This window comes from Agelaius tricolor, unplaced genomic scaffold (assembly GCF_023055355.1).
Source record: "Agelaius tricolor isolate 1412-34295 unplaced genomic scaffold, bAgeTri1.0.p SCAF_1, whole genome shotgun sequence".
In the NCBI taxonomy this organism is placed as follows: Eukaryota; Metazoa; Chordata; class Aves; order Passeriformes; family Icteridae; genus Agelaius; species Agelaius tricolor.
In genome coordinates, this window is record NW_027269261.1 from 60,480,617 (window position 1) to 60,499,919 (window position 19,303).

The 19,303-nt window shown below is 36.1% G+C and overlaps 1 protein-coding gene across 1 annotated transcript in view; it reads right to left on the reverse strand.

The window, feature by feature from the left end:
• Positions 1 to 1,652: 1,652 nt before the first annotated feature.
• Positions 1,653 to 19,303, reverse strand: part of ENPP3 (ectonucleotide pyrophosphatase/phosphodiesterase 3) — a 35,125-nt gene continuing 17,474 nt past the window's right edge. Inside the window, exons 14-25 of the mRNA XM_071436522.1 lie at positions 18,251 to 18,282; positions 15,388 to 15,515; positions 14,428 to 14,494; positions 12,922 to 13,009; positions 11,995 to 12,164; positions 11,825 to 11,882; positions 10,925 to 11,079; positions 7,338 to 7,473; positions 6,750 to 6,827; positions 5,300 to 5,432; positions 3,567 to 3,723; positions 1,653 to 1,987 (exon numbers count right to left, since the gene is read on the reverse strand). Coding sequence (XP_071292623.1) covers positions 1,814 to 1,987; positions 3,567 to 3,723; positions 5,300 to 5,432; positions 6,750 to 6,827; positions 7,338 to 7,473; positions 10,925 to 11,079; positions 11,825 to 11,882; positions 11,995 to 12,164; positions 12,922 to 13,009; positions 14,428 to 14,494; positions 15,388 to 15,515; positions 18,251 to 18,282 — 1,376 coding nt within the window. The 3' untranslated portion in view covers positions 1,653 to 1,813. The remainder of the gene's footprint in view (positions 1,988 to 3,566; positions 3,724 to 5,299; positions 5,433 to 6,749; positions 6,828 to 7,337; positions 7,474 to 10,924; positions 11,080 to 11,824; positions 11,883 to 11,994; positions 12,165 to 12,921; positions 13,010 to 14,427; positions 14,495 to 15,387; positions 15,516 to 18,250; positions 18,283 to 19,303) is intronic.

The following is a 19,303-nucleotide window of genomic DNA, read 5'->3' on the forward strand; positions in this document are numbered from 1 at the left end:
ACACAGAAACAAAGGGCTTACCAGTTTGGGAAAGCAATACTCACATCCCCTGGGAAACAGACATCTGAAATATCCAGAAACAGCATAATTTCCTAAATCTCAGGACAAAGCAGAATGATTACCAAAGAATGATTATGTTTTTAAATTAAATATTATGTGTTTATTTTGTGTTTTCTATTTGTTGTTACTTTAACTTTTGAATTTTTCAGCATTTCAGAGTAAAATAACCCAAATCTATTTTATACATTTAATCAATATTCTTTTGTCCCACTCTTCTACTGTGAGAGTGTAGATTTTTTTACTTGAGTTTGGGTATGATTTACCACAAAGTGAAAAAAGAGTCATGTTCTTAATTGGGGCAGTTCAGCAGAAGTCTCTGATTTAGATAGGCAGACTTAAGATGTCAAAACATTGTAGGGTGGTGAACTGCAACTCCATGATGGTGTAATGGTTTCACTGAGATAAAAATCTTTATGTTCAGCTTGGTCCCACATCATGATTTTAAGATCAATATTGCTAAACTCTGTCTGGTGTGTGGGCATACACTGATCATCTTGAAGACTTTGGGAAATGTAGCGTCCTGTGGTGGGTTTGGATTCTTGGTGCTGAAGAGTTTGGAAGTTTAAAGTTTCATTCTTTAGGCAGACATAGCTCCTTCAATCCACAGTTAGTTTTATATATTCAAACATGCTTTGACATGTTTCTTTAAAATGCCCTCACTGTGCCTATAAATCAAATCATCAATTTTTTGCTGTATTCATTCATGATTATTTGTAAATGCACTTGGCAAGATTTGTAGTAGGCTAGTTCATCTCAACACTCTATTATGGGTGACATTTTTGTATTAGGATAATCTGGAAATTTCCACTGTCTTGTCCTACTTACCTGTCCTCAGCAATTATTTGTATACAGCACAGTGTTACAAAGTATCTGTTTACAAAGTATCTGTTTACAAAGTCTCTACAGAAAGAATGACTATCTATTTTGGATGTTATTACTAATTTTGTGCTGTAATCTCAAGTTTAACTATTTAAAAATAGACACAAACATTTTGTTATCACCAGGCATTTGGAAATCATTGCAAATACAGGTAAATATCAAGGCAAAATTCTTCTGTGTAGAGAATTTCTTTTACCTCTTCATGTTTAGAATGTTTTAAGATTTCTGAAGGGTACAAGAATATAGCTCATTCATTTCACTTGTTGCTAGCATAATTAATTAACACAAGTGGAAAACGCGGGTGATGATCACTTGCACTGTATACAAACTTTTTGTGAGTCAGACCATGTTTCCATAGGAATTAATAAGTGAGAAAGAGAAATTCAGAATATTTCAGGATGTGCTTGTGTTAGAGAACCATAACCTCTTTGATAAACACAAGGAAAAAAAAACAGACACTCCTCTCAAAGTGTTTTATTTTTCAACTCCATTGTAGAAATATTTTATATGCAATTCACAGTTCTGATGTCTCTGTAGTAAAAAATATGTTCCTTTTGCATTTTTCTCAATCATTACTACTACTACTATTATATATATAATATCACATCTATTATTTCATGTATTTTTAGAGTAATATAAAATATTAGTTTTTTCATAATAAAAATATATTCTGTATTTTGAAAGCCTGGCTCAACAATGATGATTTAATTCACTTTAGAAAGTTTTATGTATCATTTTTATTCAAATTTTATTGGTACAAAACACAACTGAAAAACACAAATTTGAAAAGTACTCCCACATACTTAAGCAAGGAAATCAGTGAAATCACTGAAATTTTCTTTCTTCCAAGCACTGACCCCTTTTCCAAAGATCATCAGATACTTTCAGTCTCAAATATTGGCAAAAATGTCTTTAGCTTCAAGATCTCAGAAACGGAGTCATTTCTTTCCTGGTAAAAGTCAAGCCCAGCTAGCAACTCCACATCCCGAACACGTGCAGAATGAGCCTGAACTCTTTCTTCAACCCATTCGGAAAGTGTCTTGTTTTCCTGTCAAAACAAGCAAGAACAATGTTCAAACACATAAAAGGCCCTCTTGTTTGGTGGCAGTGTTAGGCAATTGCCAGTGTTTGACCTGGTCTGACAGACTAAAAGCCTCCAGTTGGTAAAACTTATTTCAGGCTTTCCAAGGCATCTTTACAGGCTTGCTTTTAGGGATCTCATTTAAATAGAATCAAGCAGATTCTATTTAAATGAGTCTATTCTACTCACCTCTCCACTTCCACAGTGACAGACAAGAAGAATTATGCTGACATAGCAAGTGTGACTTTTAAGTACAAAATGCATGAGCCACATTTCAAACACACACATAAGGATAGTTTTAGTTACAGCACAAATTAGCTGCACTGCTCAGGCCAGTCAAGCAACAGGCACCTGACAACTCACAAAAAGTCCTTACAGCAGCTCACTCTTGATTGCTGGACAGCAAGAATAGTTGCTGGTTAGATGAGGAAAACAATGGAAATATAATCACTAATCAATCCAAAATGTTATTTTCTGTTCTTTCACTACAAGGATTGTTTTGCAAACAGCTGGTAATTTGCTTTTTCATTAACAATATCTGCTTCTGAGGCAAACGATTCATTAAATTTATGTTACTGCCAAACATGATGAATATAAAATGAGAAGATTTGAGGCTTACTGCTAAACTTTAGAAATTACAGTCAATTTCTAAACTATAATGACTAATTCGTTCTAATAATTAGTCAACTCTCAACTTCTAAAAAGATCTCACTGGGAAGTTGTGGATTATCCACTCTACAAATGGGGAGACACAGAAGTTGTTTCCAAGTAGGGCAAGCTTGCACCAGTCTGGAGTTATGAGTTCAAAGTCATAAATAAACTAAAAACTGTCTGTGAAGATCAATTCAAGTCTGTGCAGCTGTACTTGTGCAATATATATTTATAGTTATAGTTATATTTAATGATATAAATAAATATTATATATTATATATAAACACTGAGTTTAGGAACCTTCTGACCCAGAGTTTGTGGAATAGGCACTCAGCTGCCTCAACAATACATATTACACTCAGATAATGTATTTTGTTTGCTACAAGGCATAAGATTCACACTTTTAGTGGTAAGCAGAGATTTCATTTAATTCAAGTATGAATTTTAACTGCAGGACCGTCCATCCAAATGCCTGCTGTCTAATTTCTCATAGAGGTGGAATAAGCAACTGAAGGAATTTTCTATTAACTGAAGGAAATAATACTCAAAGTCTTCTGATACCTCTAAAGTAAGTTTATCCTGCAGTCTTCCAAGAAGATACCTCATCTCCCTGTTGTCTGTGCTGCTGCTCTCAGCCCTTCTCATGTGACAGCATTTCCCAGTCCTCTTACCTTACCTCCCTTTCTTCTTCCTTGCTTCCTATCAGCTCATTAGTTTCCAGCTACCTCTCTGGACTCCTTGCTCTTCTGGTGATTGCTTTATCTCTCAGCTCACTCCCAGCTCATGGGGAATGAGTTAATTCCAGAGACTGATAAAGATTCTCTGGATGACTAAATTCCAATAGGAATCAGTTCCCAAAGTTCGTCGGCACACAGGAACATAGAACTATACTTACAGCACAGCTTTCAGAGTTGTCAGGTCGATGAGGAATGATAAAAGACAAAGCATCCAAGGACCCTGAACAGTTCAGTGGAGTATAGGATGTGTTGTTGCAGCTTGTCAGAATCACATAGTAATGGGTTGGGACAGGGATTTTTGTATTGTTTACATACCTACAAAACAAACATTAGTTAAGGCATTTTTTGAGATATCAAGTATTAACACCACTGATGCAATAAGAAATTTATAGAATTTATCTCAATATATATATTTCAATACTATATGACTTAAATTTCTTTTGTAACTGAAAAAAATACCTGATGGGATACACAACCTTGCCATTTATTTTATGAACATCCAAACATACATGGATTACTCTGTGTGCTACAAGCAGTCTCACTGAAACAGGACTGTTTAATATGGTTAATACTCTATTTTGCCAGAGCCAGAGATCTCTACATCTGGAAGAGTCAGAATAGAGCATCATATTTGCCCTTCATTATATGAAGAATTTCAACCATGTGAATTGGAGGAGAGCGATGAGAAAATTAACTTCTGACTCCTTGCCATTGAGAAATGCCAGAACAGTGATTTGTGGCTGTGTGCTGTAGAAGTCAGTTTAGGATACTCAGTTGAAAATGTCTTTGCTGCTCTTTTCTGACTATTCTGCAAACATGGTCACTCTTGTGTACAAAGAGCTGAATGTTTCCCAGGCTTTTTTGTTGAACAAAACACTATCACTGAAATTATTATACTTCTTCGTATGACTGCCTAACCATGCTGACTAAAACATGCTTATTCCAAACTGGAGGCAGCATTATGTGGTCAACTGGGTATTACAGCATTTTGCTTGGAAGGAAGTTGTAGTCTCTCCTCCCTTCCACCCTCCTACTACGTGGCAGGCTGATTTTCCCATTCTCAAACCATTTTTGTCAGATGTGGTCAAGTCTAGCCTGAGTAAAACATCTCCAGTGATAGATCAGCTGTACAGATTTCCCAGCACCTTTCTACTCCATAAATGCTCTTAGTCTCAGAAGGTATTTTCCCTAATCTAAGTTTTCCTAATTCTGTTTTTATTTCCTTGTATCCTTATTCACTGACATAAATGACTGGTCTTTATAATTTATGTATAAACATGTCAGATGTTGCAGTAAGCTGTGTAAGCCATAGTTATTCAAAGGTACCTCTCAGGAATGTTACATTTTGCATTTCCTGTTATGTGATTCAGTGGAGGCAAACACACAAATCTGACCTTTGGTGAAATACATCAGTTCGAGACAATAGGAAGAAACAACAAACAGGTGAGTGAGCACAACATCAAAGTGAGAAAATCATGTTTAAGTACATCTTCTGCCAGTTTAAAAGTCATATTCTCCCAGCATTTCTGATGCAGAGGCCCAAAATCTAAAATCTAGGCATCATTTTGGGAAACTAATTACTACAGACTAATTACTACTCTGTACCTTTGCTTGTGTACAGAGATACACAAGTAATGTACCTGTGCATGTGTATAGAGATATACATGTAACTACACAGCTTTTTTACTCTTTACTTCAACTTCCATGGGACTGTATCAGTTTGCAAGAGCACTTCCTCTTGTATGAGTAATAGCAGATGTAGGATTATAAAGAGAATACTGCATTCTTCATTATACTTGTTTCTTAGTCTTTCTACATAATAGGGGATTTTTGTGTGGAAACACAGTTGAAATCATATAGAGTTTGACTTCTGGCTTTTCCATGTACTTACTGCTTAATTTCATCAGGGCTATCAAAATGGCCATCATAATTGTAATCAAACACTGGTCCACTGATAACGTTTACCCCATTCCTTTCTCTAGCATACTTCTGAAGAAGCACATTATGGAAATAGTCCCATATGTCTGTCATAAAAAGAAAATAAAAGCAAAATTAATATCAATTTAAAGTCATTTCACCACTGAATAAAAATAGTGTATTTGTGTTTTCACTGAAGATTAATTTTAAAAAGTTCAGAACTAAACTCTTTGTTACACAAAATTTCGATTTAATCAGAAGGGACATACTCCCACTTGCCATTGAAAGAGGTGCTGTAAATCCTATTATAGTCATGCAAGGCAAATTCCACTACTGGAGTGTATATTGATTTGATCTAAAGCTGAAGCTACAAACCTACAGCTGAGAGGTCACTAATTTCTGGCTGATGTGCCTGATCAGTGTTACAAATAGTAGGAACTGACATAATGATTTTGTGAGAGGAATACTCACCACCTGAGTGTTAGTTTAACTGTCTAGAACTCATCACTAGACAATTTGGCTTATTTCACAGACGTCAATCAAGAAAATGCAATTCATAGGATATAAAATAGAGAGATTATTCAAATATTTACAACTGGCATGCATAAAAAACATTATGGGTTTGGAGCATTGAGGGCATCTCCTATTGATTTAGCTGTTGCTTACAGTCTGTAGAAACTTCTTGTTGTTTTCCTTGAAAAATTGGATTTTTCGCAGTCTGTGATTTACTTGGAAGATGAAAGACACTTAGGTCTTCTGGATCTCTGGTTTTTATATGAGTGAATGAATAAATGAAGTCCAAATGTATTAGAAAGGTAGTTACATAATCGGGTTTTTTCCAACTTTTTCCTTACACAATTCCTCTTTTTAAGCATTTTCTAAGAAAATTACCCTAGGCCTAAGAATAAAACAGGATCATAAGCAGTTATAGAAAATTTCTTATCAATGATTACAAACAAATGTGAGTCAGGCTGGATGGGAAGACGTTTTATTATTGCATAATAAAAACACCTGTTATAGAAATGGTATTGCAAAATTAATATTGTTGGGGTTTTCCCTTCAGATTTTGAAAAAAAGAAGTGCCATTTTCATTCACCTAGAGCATATTCCCAAGGGAATAAAAGTTTCATAACAAGCATTTTATGTTAGGATAACCCAGAGGAGACGAAGAGCAAATTCAAAATCAAACAGGTAAACAGGGATAAACAGAATCCAGAGGGCATTATACAAAGAAAAAAAACCCCATGTAATTGTGCTATAAATTTTCAAACATCTATTCCCAAAATGTTTTAGGGATATTTTCACAACATCTGGATATACAGCAGGCCATGCATTAATGATTTAAAATTTTGTGATAGCTTTATTAAATCCAGAACAATAATTATAGAAAATTAAGCATAAATAATCAAAATTTTGCAACCTACCTTTGAAAGCTTTATACATGGGAGCAATATTGCTGGTGAGTAAGGCATCATACTGTTCAAGATCAGATGAATTGTAGTCTATATAAAAAGAGCAAAATATAAGTGAATGGAACACTATACAAAGACCAATTGATTCATATATCACTATAAATTGTAGGTGCACGTAGTTCAAACACATGTTACATTTGAGCATGAGTGTATGATCCTATTGCAAACATATCTCCAAATTTGTTCAAGAAATCTACTCAATAAATAATAACTACTAAATTTGAAAATAGGAAACGAATATTTACGCAGAGGAAGACGGAGAGCCTTTCCCTTCCAACCCTCTACATCATTCCAACCGGTTTTCATCACATTCAAGTTGTTCCATATTTTAAAAAAACCCTTTAAGATTCTAAACCAAAAATATTTAGATACAAGTAGCAGCTACCCTACTTTTGGTCAGTCTGCAAACACTGGAAACCTTTTTCTGCCCAACATGCTGATCCAAAGAAGTTTGTTTTGGTGTTTGGGTATATGTTTAAACATAAACCCACATCCAGCTGATTAAGACTTTCTAAGGTCTATAAAAAGAACCATGCTCACTGGGAGGATAGAGGAAACTGTGGGTCAAGGTCAGCCCTTCTGGGTAGTCAGAACAATTTTGGCTCCAAGCAGCAGGGATTCTAACATCAGGCCGCAGACAGTCTGAAACAGTGGGAGGAAGAGGAGATGTGTTTTCCTGTGAAAAGGAAAAACAAATCTTACACCCACGGCTGTGGCTAAGCCAATGCTTTGTATGGTTTTACTTTCTAGAATGGACTTCATTGAATCTTCTCCTATTTTCATAGTGAATCAGGTCAATGCAAGTAATGGACACTAAGGTTTTCTGGGTAGTGTTTTTCTTCTACTCCTGTTTTTAGGTAATTCAGGGAAATCCGTATGCACTGTGTAAAACTGTAGCAGCAAAATAAAGTTACACCTTAGGCAAAAACAGATTTCACATTTGACTCATTCGTCACTTTTACATATTTCTGGAAACACAAACTCGATGTCACATCCTCCTGGAAAGCAGCTAGTACATAAAAGTGACACTATCACCTCATTTGGCATCTGATGATGCAGTCTCCATAAGAATTTGTGCTGCTGAAGAGTTACAGATAAAGAAATGCACAGTAAATTTGGAACATTTTCCTGGCTTTAGTAACTTCACCAAAATATGCTAACATGCTAAGATCTGGCCAAAAATTATTCTGATGACTATAATTCTTTCTATAACCTTCACTTTTTTTTTCTAGAACCTTTTCTACAAACTTTTTCATAATTTTACAATAACATTAGATCATCTGAATATGCTTTTTTGTGTTTAACTCTTGTTTTCATTCCCCATTACCTGTAACTTATTTTCATTTTGGTAAGACTGGAATATATTTTGCATTATACCCTTATAAATAGAAGATAAACGTCTAATTTAATTTTCAGTACATTGTTTGTTTTGATCAATTAAAACCAAAAAAAAAAAAGCAAAAAAAAAAAAAAAGAACTGTAATGTTCCTCTTCTTTTGCCTCTTTTTACTCCTTGATTTAATTTCTTTAGTTACTTTTATCAGAATTCAAGTAGATGCCATATTATGGTCAGGTTGCATATTAATGGAAAACATATATATACCACATGGAATGAAATATAAAAGACAAAAGTCTTCCTTTGACTCCTGAGCAGATCATGTGTCAAAAAAACCTAACCAAACAAACAAAAACCAAAAAAAACATTCATCACCAATTTGGCTCCTTCTATTTCAGGTCAAAGAACCATATTGTCTCCTGAAGAAAGCAGTTAAAAGTAAAAATTGTCTGTGCCTATCACATCATGAATTGTCCTTTTCAATGCCATTTATTAATTTTTGATGAGCCAGTAATTAATGTCAAGAAGCAAAAGTTATTTGCATTGCATAACAGAATTTGAGCATCTGCTGTGGTCTTCTATGTCAAATGCAGCCCCCTTCAGGTGTGTTTGTCTTTTTGCAAGAAAATGTGCCTTCCTCTCTGGAAGATGAGTATAAAGCCTCGAGAAAACTAATGTCCTTCAATCTTAAATTTCTCTTATTCCCAAGAATAAGAATTAATCAAAATGCTGACATCTTTTATTTAAGATTTGCAAGTGTATGTTATTCAACCAGTTTCAAAACTCCCAAATCATGCAAAAGTCCAGCCTGCATTACCTAGATTAATATTTAAGCACTTCTTTATAGCTACATAATTATGAGATATACCCCAACTTACAAATTGTGTCAAGCATTGCACAGGCTGCATCCAAACATAATTAACCCAGGGTGCAATAAAAATTCTGTAGAAAGGGCAACTTTCTGTCATTCCCAAGTATTGCAGCCAAACCTCACCGTCAAAGGCATTAGCTCTATCCCTCTGTCCTTCCACAGTTGTTATAAATTACAAAGCCTATTCCTCTTGATTAGCACATGTAATAAAAAAATCATAATGTCAGCTTACTGTGCAAGGTAAGTCAGTGTGTGAGCTCACACTCAGAGCTGTTGTGCCTCTGACACTATTACAGATGGAATTTATGATTTCCTATTCTTCCTACAGAAAACATACATCACTGTCTTGGAGTCTGCTGTGACCTATGTCCTCCAATACTTCAGTCTCAGTCATTCACTGCTTCCCACAATGTTGCATAAACTGCTATAAGGTACTCCTGCAAAATATGTATTTCTCTTAAGTTAGATGTTAAGCTGAGCAGGAACTTTTCCAGTATCTGAAGGGAACATACAAGAAAGCCAGAGAGGGACTCTTGGTCAAGAACTGTACTGATAAGACAAGGAGAAATGGGTACAAATTGAAAGAGGGGAAATTTAGGTTAGATATTCGGAAGAATTTTTTTCACATAAGGGTTGTGAGACACTGGAACAAGTTGCCAGGGGAGGTTGTGGATGCCCCAACCCTGGCATTGTTCAAAGCCAGGTTGGATAAGGCCTTGAGCAATCTGGTCTAGTGGGAGATGTCCCTGTCCATGGCAGGGCTGGATTGGAATTAAATTATATTTAAGGTCCATTTCAACCCTTTAAACTTCTATGATTCTTGGCTGAGAATTTGTTTTTCAACAAAGGAAAACATCTGGAAAGTTATGTGGGTTTTGAGCATTTGTTAAGCTCAATATTAAGAAGACTATATCTCTGATGGGACTTTTCAATCTTTTTAAAGCAAAATCAGACAAAAAATATGCCCACCATTTACTAGTTTTCAATTGGGTAATGCACTTTCATTGAAAGGTTTAAGGGCAGATCTTCAAATATGAAGTATAAACAGTTCTTGTTGAAATGGACATTTGTTTAAATGATTTTTAGCCTTCTTAGGATTGGATTCATGATACTTCAACCAAGATAGTGAAGAATCAGTAGAAAGCATGGAGTGAAACTTTCTGAAATACTATCATTTTAGCAGCATACATTTGTTTAAAATAATTTCTTCTTATTTCAGTAAGAAATCACTGAAATAAGAAATCACATAGACATCAATGACAGTCCTCTTCAGACAGAAGATTCAATATAGAAGCTATTTCCTCAAGGCAACTAGAAAAAGGGTCAAATTATAAGGACAAGTAAGCCCATGAATGTCCATTAGTTTACTGACCCTGAAAACTCAAACAATTTATTCTGGATCCACCTACCCTTAAACACTCAGAGGTTCATTCAACCATAACTACATTTCCCAGAAATTATATTGTGTAACAGAGAGCAAAGAACACATATGCACCAGTGCAAACTGTCTTGTAGAGTTGCATAGAGGGTATTTAATAGGAAAAAGGTCATGGTACTCATTGGAAAGCTTAAAACTTCTGATTTGGGAAATCACAGCCTGCTTTTCCCCAGGAACTGACTGACAGGAGAGATGGAGAATTGTCTTGACAGCATATCCCTTTTACAGGACAGGCTTAATAGAACCAGTTTACCAGCAGCTCCTATAATCTTTCGTGTCCCTAACAAAGGGTCATTCCCACTTCTCAAAACTTTATTTTAAGATAGCTAAAAGTTAAATAATATCAAAGACATTTTTTCTGACACAAGTGCCTTAGTCACATGACATCCACCAGCCATTAAACAGGGTTCCTGATGAATGGACCACATTTTTAACCCATTAGATCCCATACTTAAGAGTAGTAGAGATATTTGATAACCTACAGGCTTATTCACAGTGTATGCAGTCCACAGTGGCATCCGGATATCGTAGCTGTACCCACTCACATACCGATGATGGGAAAGGAGGCAGTAGACCTTTTCCTTCTGAAGAACTCTGGGTCTCCCATATGGCAAATGAGATGAGCTTGCCTTCTTTACTAAATTTTAAATAATAATTATTGATTTATTCTTCTATAACATTTTGGATGGCACAAGGGGTTAAGAGAACAGACAAAATTGTTAACTAAAACTTTAGCAAATACAAATAGATCCAACAGTAAACCTAGTTGTGGTTCTTTAGGCTTATAAGTAGAATAAAAATATAGAAAATAGTTTTCATATTATGTTTAATGTACAAAAGTCAATAAAATATATCAGACTTGCAAACTCTTGTTTCTTTGAAGTTTCATACCAATGCAAATATTTTGAATTTATCTTGCCAGTGGAGTAAAATTTACATCTTATTTGACTAGGAGGCATTACAATGCTTCCCAAAATTTCCAGAAACCCCATAAAAATGTAGAAAGAAGTATCTATGGGAATTTTTCATCAGAGAAAGGTAAAGTTATGGATACAGGGTAAGGAACAAGAGTTATGTCACATAGCCTGATAGTGCTCACATTTTCTTCAAGACCATTGAAATCTTGATGGTTTTCTCCAAAATTTTAATGAGGTTCAGATCCTATTCCTATAGATACATGTTGCTGTAACAGAGTCCCTTAGCATTTTTTTAATACACAAAAAGGAAGAATTTTAAAAAAAAGATGCTTCTGACCTGATTTTCCTACTTCACTTTCAATTGTAATTAATGTTGCAAAAATTCCCACTGAAACCAGTGACATAAAATATAAACCAAGTGTGGATTTTAAAATACTGCTGCTCTTTTCATTTTTTGCTACTCACTTTCTTCTGTGGTGAGATTTAACCTCTTGTTTAGCTCTTCTGCTAACTCAACGGGTATCTGTAAAAAGTCAGAGAATTGTTCAAAATGAATCCATTGTTTAGAGAAAAAATGAAGAAAGCAGAACACACTTGACAAAGATGATTAAAAGATGCCAGAAACCCTTATTTACTTGTGTGCAGTTGCATCCCAGTTCATCTGTAGGAATCAGACTGGAAACTGTACATAAAGAGGGAGATGAGACTTCCTTTGGATGTGAAGGATTGTAAAAGGGCTTCTTTAAGAGGTGATTCAAGCTGCCATGTGTTCCATTGTTTTCTGCTGGTGCTATATGCAGCAAATCTGTTGAAACATTTGAAATTTGTAAACATATTTTAAGACTAAAACAGTATTTTAAAAAGATATTATCTGTCCAAATCTACTAATCTCCTAGTAATTTTTAAAGGTAGAAGAAATAGCTTATTCCATTATTTAAACTATTACAGTAACTACTCCCACCAACTTGCAGTTTTCTAGGTCTGAAGGTTCTTTGCTATCTTCCACAGCATCAAGATTTAGTAACTATAAATTTGAGTACCGTTGGTACAGTTTTATACATTGTCACAACATTCACAAGATTAGACAGTTTAATGCAAAGTATAAATGTTATTGCAAGTGCATCACATTGTGAAACCTAGTGACCTATTGCATTTTTGTGTGATGCTTTAATCCATATTTTCTGAGGTTCATGCTTCCTAATTGTGCACTGCTGGGACTACAATGGTTCACCCTAAGTTATGAGCAAGAGCAGATACTCTCTGCAAGATTCTTATCCACAATTCCACAGGCATTAGTTTGACAGCAAACCCACATGGCATGGTGTGGTTCCCTCTGATTCTTTAGTGGAGTTCTTCTGCAATCAGAAAAAACCTTCAAAGCAGAGCACCTTCTGGAAGTCAATTTCTTAGCAGTGTAAAGAAGGCCTAAGAGCATGGCTTCAGTGTTTTGGTTTTGAATGAATTCACTCAATTTTTAGCTATGCTTCTTTTAGCTCTTATAACACTGGTATTTGAAAATACTAGAACTTTATAGTCTAAAGTACTGGATTGTTTCTACTCACCACACATTAGGTTGTAAACCTCAATGTTTTCAAAAGCATCCACTTCTGTTTTCTCTTTAAAGCTTGGGCCATATGCTAAGAATATAGCCTAGATTGTAATAGTAAAAACAAAAAAAAATAGTTACCTAAAGGAAACCAAAGTCAAAACCAATTCAGTTGCACTTTATGAAAACTGGGACAATGAAACAAAATATAGTCTTTTCACAGTCACAGAAGTTAAAAGTACAGGATTATTCTGGTAAGGAAGGCAATTTTCTGCCATTGCACATAATTTGAAGAAAAATGCAAAGCAAAAATTCCCATTTTAAACTATATAATGAGTCTCATTTGGTTTTGGGGTGTTTTTTAATACCTGTTGCACTCTGAAGTCTTTGGGTCACTTAAGAGTCTATGGCCATGGTTAAAGCAAGGAGCAGGGAACTGCAGAGGCCCATTCCAAACTCAGCAAAGACCTGCATCTGTACCACCAATGGCACTGTGCAGTGCTGGGCAGCCCTTCTGCAGCCTGCAAGCCCTGTGGTTGAACACTGATACTATGTACAGACTCACGGGAGTTTTGCTGCTTTGTGAGCCTCCTGAACTGCCTGCCGGGAGATATGGGAAACATGACTAACAGGACAATGATCTGTTCGAAAATAATATTATATGTCCATAACAGAAAAGGAATGTTCAATTTATTATAGAAAGGTGAAATATTGCTCTTTTCTTAAAAAAAAAAAAAAAAAAAACCTAACAAAAAAAGGCATCAGTTGTGGCACCTGTGCAAGGTTATCTATTATTTACCTTTTCTTTCCATACAAACATTCAGTGTAATTCTGATCACTGACATTTGGTTTTAACATAGTTGTAAAGATCTGGAAGGATCTGATTCTTAGGCACAGAATATGGGACTTAGAGTGGCATGCTTGACCTTAGCTAAAGGTTCACATCACAGAAAGTACATGAAACACCAAAAGCTCAAGACCTCAAAATATTTTCACTATAACCAGAAGTGAAAATGAGATGAAACTGTAACATAGGCTATACTAACACACAGTATAGCTAATTAGTTTTTTGCTCTGGTGATATGATTAACTCTTGTAATATAAGGAGAGACAATAAGATTTAGTTTATTTGAGCATACAGGCTTCCAGATGCTCAGATGAACTCCCAGAGCCTATGGAGATTTTTTGGGTATTGCCTCAGTGGAGGAATGAAAGAAAAAAAAGAATTCAGTAGCTAAACATGGCACACTTGGTTTACTGCAGTCTACCTGTCTCCAAGCAGGTAAGGTAAGCCCAGACTGTTTTTACTACAGGACCCCAAAGAAGGCCTTATACACATCAATGAAAGGCACTACAAATATTTGGACCTAGTATGTGTTTACAATTTACATGTCTTGTGGCCAGAAAAGAAAAAGCGCACTGCAAAAACTGTCATTGTTCTGTATTCTGGTGACTTACCTGGCACATGATGATTTTGTACATAAGAAAGTGCAAGAATTAAATAGAATAGAAATCATCTTACCTCCATACTTTTGAATTCATTGTTATAGCCATGGTTACCTCCATCACAAGATGTGTAACTTTTATCCCTTAGGAGAAACCATCACAGAGTGTAAATAAAAATGACACAAATGGAAGCACTTAGTAACAGTCATTGTGGCTCACAGACTCCATCATTCCTTGAGAACTGACTCTGCCATCATATTGCAGCATTTATGGCTCATCATAATATTCATTTCTATGAAGACCTCTTTCTCCTCTAACAGAAATTGGTATGGACAGTAATAAATTATCCTAACTGGCTATGAGTGTACACTGAAACAATATTTTCAAAGCAAGTTGAAAAAATGGCCATTTTTGAACTGAGGCCTTTACCTAGCTACAGGTTGCAGAAGAAGTGTAATCTATTTTGGAAGAATTCCTAGTTATATTCTTTGGCATTTTAACAGAAAGCTTACAATGGGAGAACTGCTGTCAGCCTCTGTGGAATAATATAAATAAGACTGCAAGGGATTTTGCCTTACAAGACAATGCATTTTCGTCATGGATTCTGAAGACTGAAGAGACGTGGATAATGTGGGGATGGGTTATAGAATTAGCAACACAACAGAATACTCTGACATGGTGACTAACACTTATTTTTATCTACCCATTTCTAAGACACATGAAAAAATTAAGAGATAGCAATGCACAGTTGTCCGGTGCAGGTATCCTGTTTTCAGAGGCCCAAGAACATTTGAACACAGTTTAAAATAGGGTGATTATAAGATTTTTTTTTCAGTGCACATTTCTTTTAGTATGTCCCGGACAGTGATTTAGTTTCATCCAAACAATCATGTTTCCTTTTTATGTATAGTATGATTTTAACTGTAAGAAACATGGAAATGTAACAAGTCTAAAGCAAAACAGGAAATGAAGCAGCTGTGAAGGCAATTAAAGGGATGAAAGTGGGATGAAAAAAACAGCATAACAATCATGTTACCTCACAGCCAGCCACTGTCGATCCACCAAAAGATGAACTTTATCAATACGAATGTTGTTAGCATAGTGGAATCGTTTGGGCAAGTCAGGGGTCAGATAGGGCTTGAAGTGCTGAGGGGATCTTCTGCACTGTGCGAGAGAAAGGAGTCCAGTCACGAGTTTCACTCAGTTTCAAACAACCACCTATCATTCAAAATTATCACAAATGTCTTAGTGATAGGAATGCAAGCACAAGCCCATTAATCACAGATAGCTTCTTGCATGACCCGCAGATGTCATTTTTGGCCCCAGAAGCAATGCAAGGAAAAGCGACACATTTGGAACTCTTTGAAAATAGATCACATACAATTTGTATACCGAGCCCACAAATACTGTGGTGAAAGTACATCTAAGGCTTAAAGACACTCAGTAGAACTGTTTAGTTTATATTTCTGTACTAATGCCATTGGCATCGGATTGGTAGGATTACACTTCACAGGAGAAAGTTCCCTGGCAGTTTATTTCTGCCACCTTCTGTCACTTTACCATTCAACAAATAACAAAGCAAGCCAAGCATACACAATTTAGCACAGTCTAGGGTTTTAGCTGCAAGCCTGAACATGTAAATGTCCATTGCTCAGCTGTTAGCGAAAGATCTTAACTTTTACACCCACATTTAGTGTGTTCATATAACTGCTGCATTAGCAGGCATGCCACAGAAGAGCTTGGAATTTTGAGCCTAATGATAACCATACGACATACTGCAAAGACTTAACTATATATGGCTGTTAGAAGCCATTCCAGCTGGCTGCAAGCATCATGGCAAAGTTCCAGTAGTGTTGCTCCAGATCAGGAATCCAGCACTGGGATAACCCAGAATATCTAAAATGCTAAAGGAGGAGCTGCTAGGAAGCTGCGTAGGCCACAGAAGTGGACCTGTTTTACCACACAGGCTGTGCAAACTATACCATGCTTGGAGCCTGTTCTGACATCTTCACTTCTAAATACTAAAACTGTTCGCTCTGCATAGGATACAGACTTTAACATGTGATATGGGAGTAACTGTGCCTCAGTAGCCATCAAAGAAGAACAGAGGAATCCAGGAACATGAAAAATAAGTATTCAGTGTGTTTGCTATCTCGGAAGAAGAGGTCTAATTAAAAGGAAAAATAGAGGAAATCAGCATATGACTTATTCATTAGCAATAAATATAAAACACACAACTACCTTATCTGCAAAAACCCCTTCATTCTAATAACTTGACAGGGACAAAATACACCAACCATTTATGAAGAAGAAAGAAAAGAGGGCACATCCTGGTACCAGACTATTCCCATAAGGCACAAGATGTCACATCTCCGTAACTATTAGCAGTAGCAGTTTCAGCTGAAGTTGAGAACATGCAGGTTGTAATATTCCCCTCATACCAATGCTCTTAGATATGACAGACTCTGCATCATACAGCGAGGCGGTGGATGTAGCACTGAGAAAGCTCCTTCAGCTATTCCCAGCCATTGATACTACTCCCGCAAGTACAACAGGTTAACGGGAGACCTCTAGTGGAGATTTATCGGAAACATATCCATTTGGGAGCCCGGGATTTTGACAAATCGAGAGCATTTTTATAAATGTACCACAACACCTGTCTACTGCTTGGCACAGGACAAGCCACAGAATAGAAAACAAACTGGCAATGAAGAAAACAGGGGGAATTTATGACAGCACACTGAGAGCAAGCAGTTTAAATGTTTATCTCAGTGTAAATTGTAAAAGGAAAGAAATACAAAAAGACAACTGTCCTACAATTTTTTTAGTTTAGCCAGCGCATTCATCCCACATGTATTAATGTATATCTTGAACACTACAAAAAAGTGACAGAGACTGAATTATCTGTCTAAAAAAGCATAAGGAAAGAGGAAAGCACCATGCACTGTCACATCACCCTTTAGTAAAATAGGTTTGGTCTTCCTTTGGTTTGCACTCTGTTCTGCACTTCTTTATTTGAATCCTTCAGAACTCAGCTGTCAAAATGTGCCCACATGGGCGACAGGCAAGCTTGGACCTGCCCTCAAGTGCTAGATCCATTCAGCATAGCTCAGTTCCAAGCAGAATTACCAATACAGAACCCTGTCATGGTGCAGCATATGTAAAAGCACTGCAACTATTTCAGTGATATGTCAAAAGCTCCTAAGACAGTCATACTGCCTGATGCCAAAGGCCTATCTTGCCTAATGCTCTGTTTAAAATCAGACCTCCAAAATTCCTAGAATCAGACACTTAGAGAAAGTGTGAAAGAACAAGCCAAGTATTGAACGAAGTTTCTTTCTCATAACTGCTTAGTTTCTTCTAGGCTTAAGGGACTTTTAAAATCAGATGTTCCTTGTAGATCAGATCTAAAAGCCCTTACAGTGCTGTCCTGCATTAATGTGTCTAAAATCCCCCCCTCCTACTTATATTTCCAGCCTCTACAACACTTTGTGCCAATGTACTCTACAATCTCTTGTGTGGAAAAGTTACTTTGGCCTAGCCTGAGTGCAGCACTTGTGTTCCAGTGCTAACAGATGCCTATTGTCTAAAGCATCTCTGTGCTGTATTCTCTTCTATCATGAAGATATACCCAAGTTTCTGCCCCTGAACTCAGCCTCTTCTCTTTCAAAGTGAACTACAGAGCAATTTTCCCTGAACAGAGATCTCCTATGGCAAACCTTTGTGCATCATCTTTGAACAACTTCCAGAACTGCCTCTCAAGGTAGAGTGGAGTCAGTACAATATTTAAACTGGCACCATAGTCTCATTTTTTTACAAACAGTGATACAAACAGTGGTTTTCCCTCAGATTCTTATTAAGAGTAGCTATGAGTAAAAGTTATGAGAACATTTACTCACTGTGAGGTTTTTAACGATTCCTTCTGAGTCAACTGTCAAAAAGAAAAGATGAGTTAATATCCATTTGAATGGCTGAAGGACAAAGCCTCATGAAAAAAACTTACATATGCTTTTTGTCTATAAAGTTGGTTTTCTTTATTAGCTTGTGAAGGTAGTGGCAACTATCACCTTCCACAGGTAGGAATGTTATGTTTCCAATGGTAACTGTCTGTAAGTGTGCCTATGGAAGTAACTAGAACACCAGAACTTTGGGTACATCAGGACAGACTGTAGAAAACTTCCATGCTGATGACTGCCTACACCTAAAGCTGACAGATCATCAGACCTGAGGTTTTTTTTCTCTTATCTAACCCCTGTTTGAAGTATAACCTTTTTTACATTGAACAAGACCTGGAGAACTTGTCTTGTATTTTGCTTCCAGCAACAGTCACACAGGAAATTTCAGTCTATCTTGGTATTTTCGCCTTGCACATTTTGAAAGACTAGTTTAACCATTTGAGATTAACTTTCTAAAAAGTAAATCTGAGCACTTCATGGAAGAAAAATTCCTACAGAAAATCTAAGAGTATTAGAGGAAATGGGTCAACAATTTTATTGAGATTGAGACACAGAAAAACTATGAGTATTCTTTCCTCAGCTGCTTTGGTATGACTTAAACCAATGGAAGTTTGCTTTATGTCATATAAATATTGTGCCTTCAAATATAAGCACAATTATAAAATATGAATTAAAAGTACAACGGGATCCCAGCTCTTATTTCCAACCTGCAATAACTATCCCTTTTACAATACTTTACAAATTCTTTGAAGTCAATACATAGAGAATTTAAATGATTTTATCTCCATTGTTTTTCCTGATACAGAAAGTTCTGGGATTTTTTTTCCAGTCTGATAGCATGGTATCTATTTCAAGTCAGAGTTAGCTCAAATGGTTTCAATTTTCTGTTCTTTTGAGACACTAGGTATAATGTCTTAACCAAGACTTAGACTCCACTGTGCTAAGGTTCAGACTCTGTAACTTTGTACACACAGAAATATTCATTACTTCCAAAAG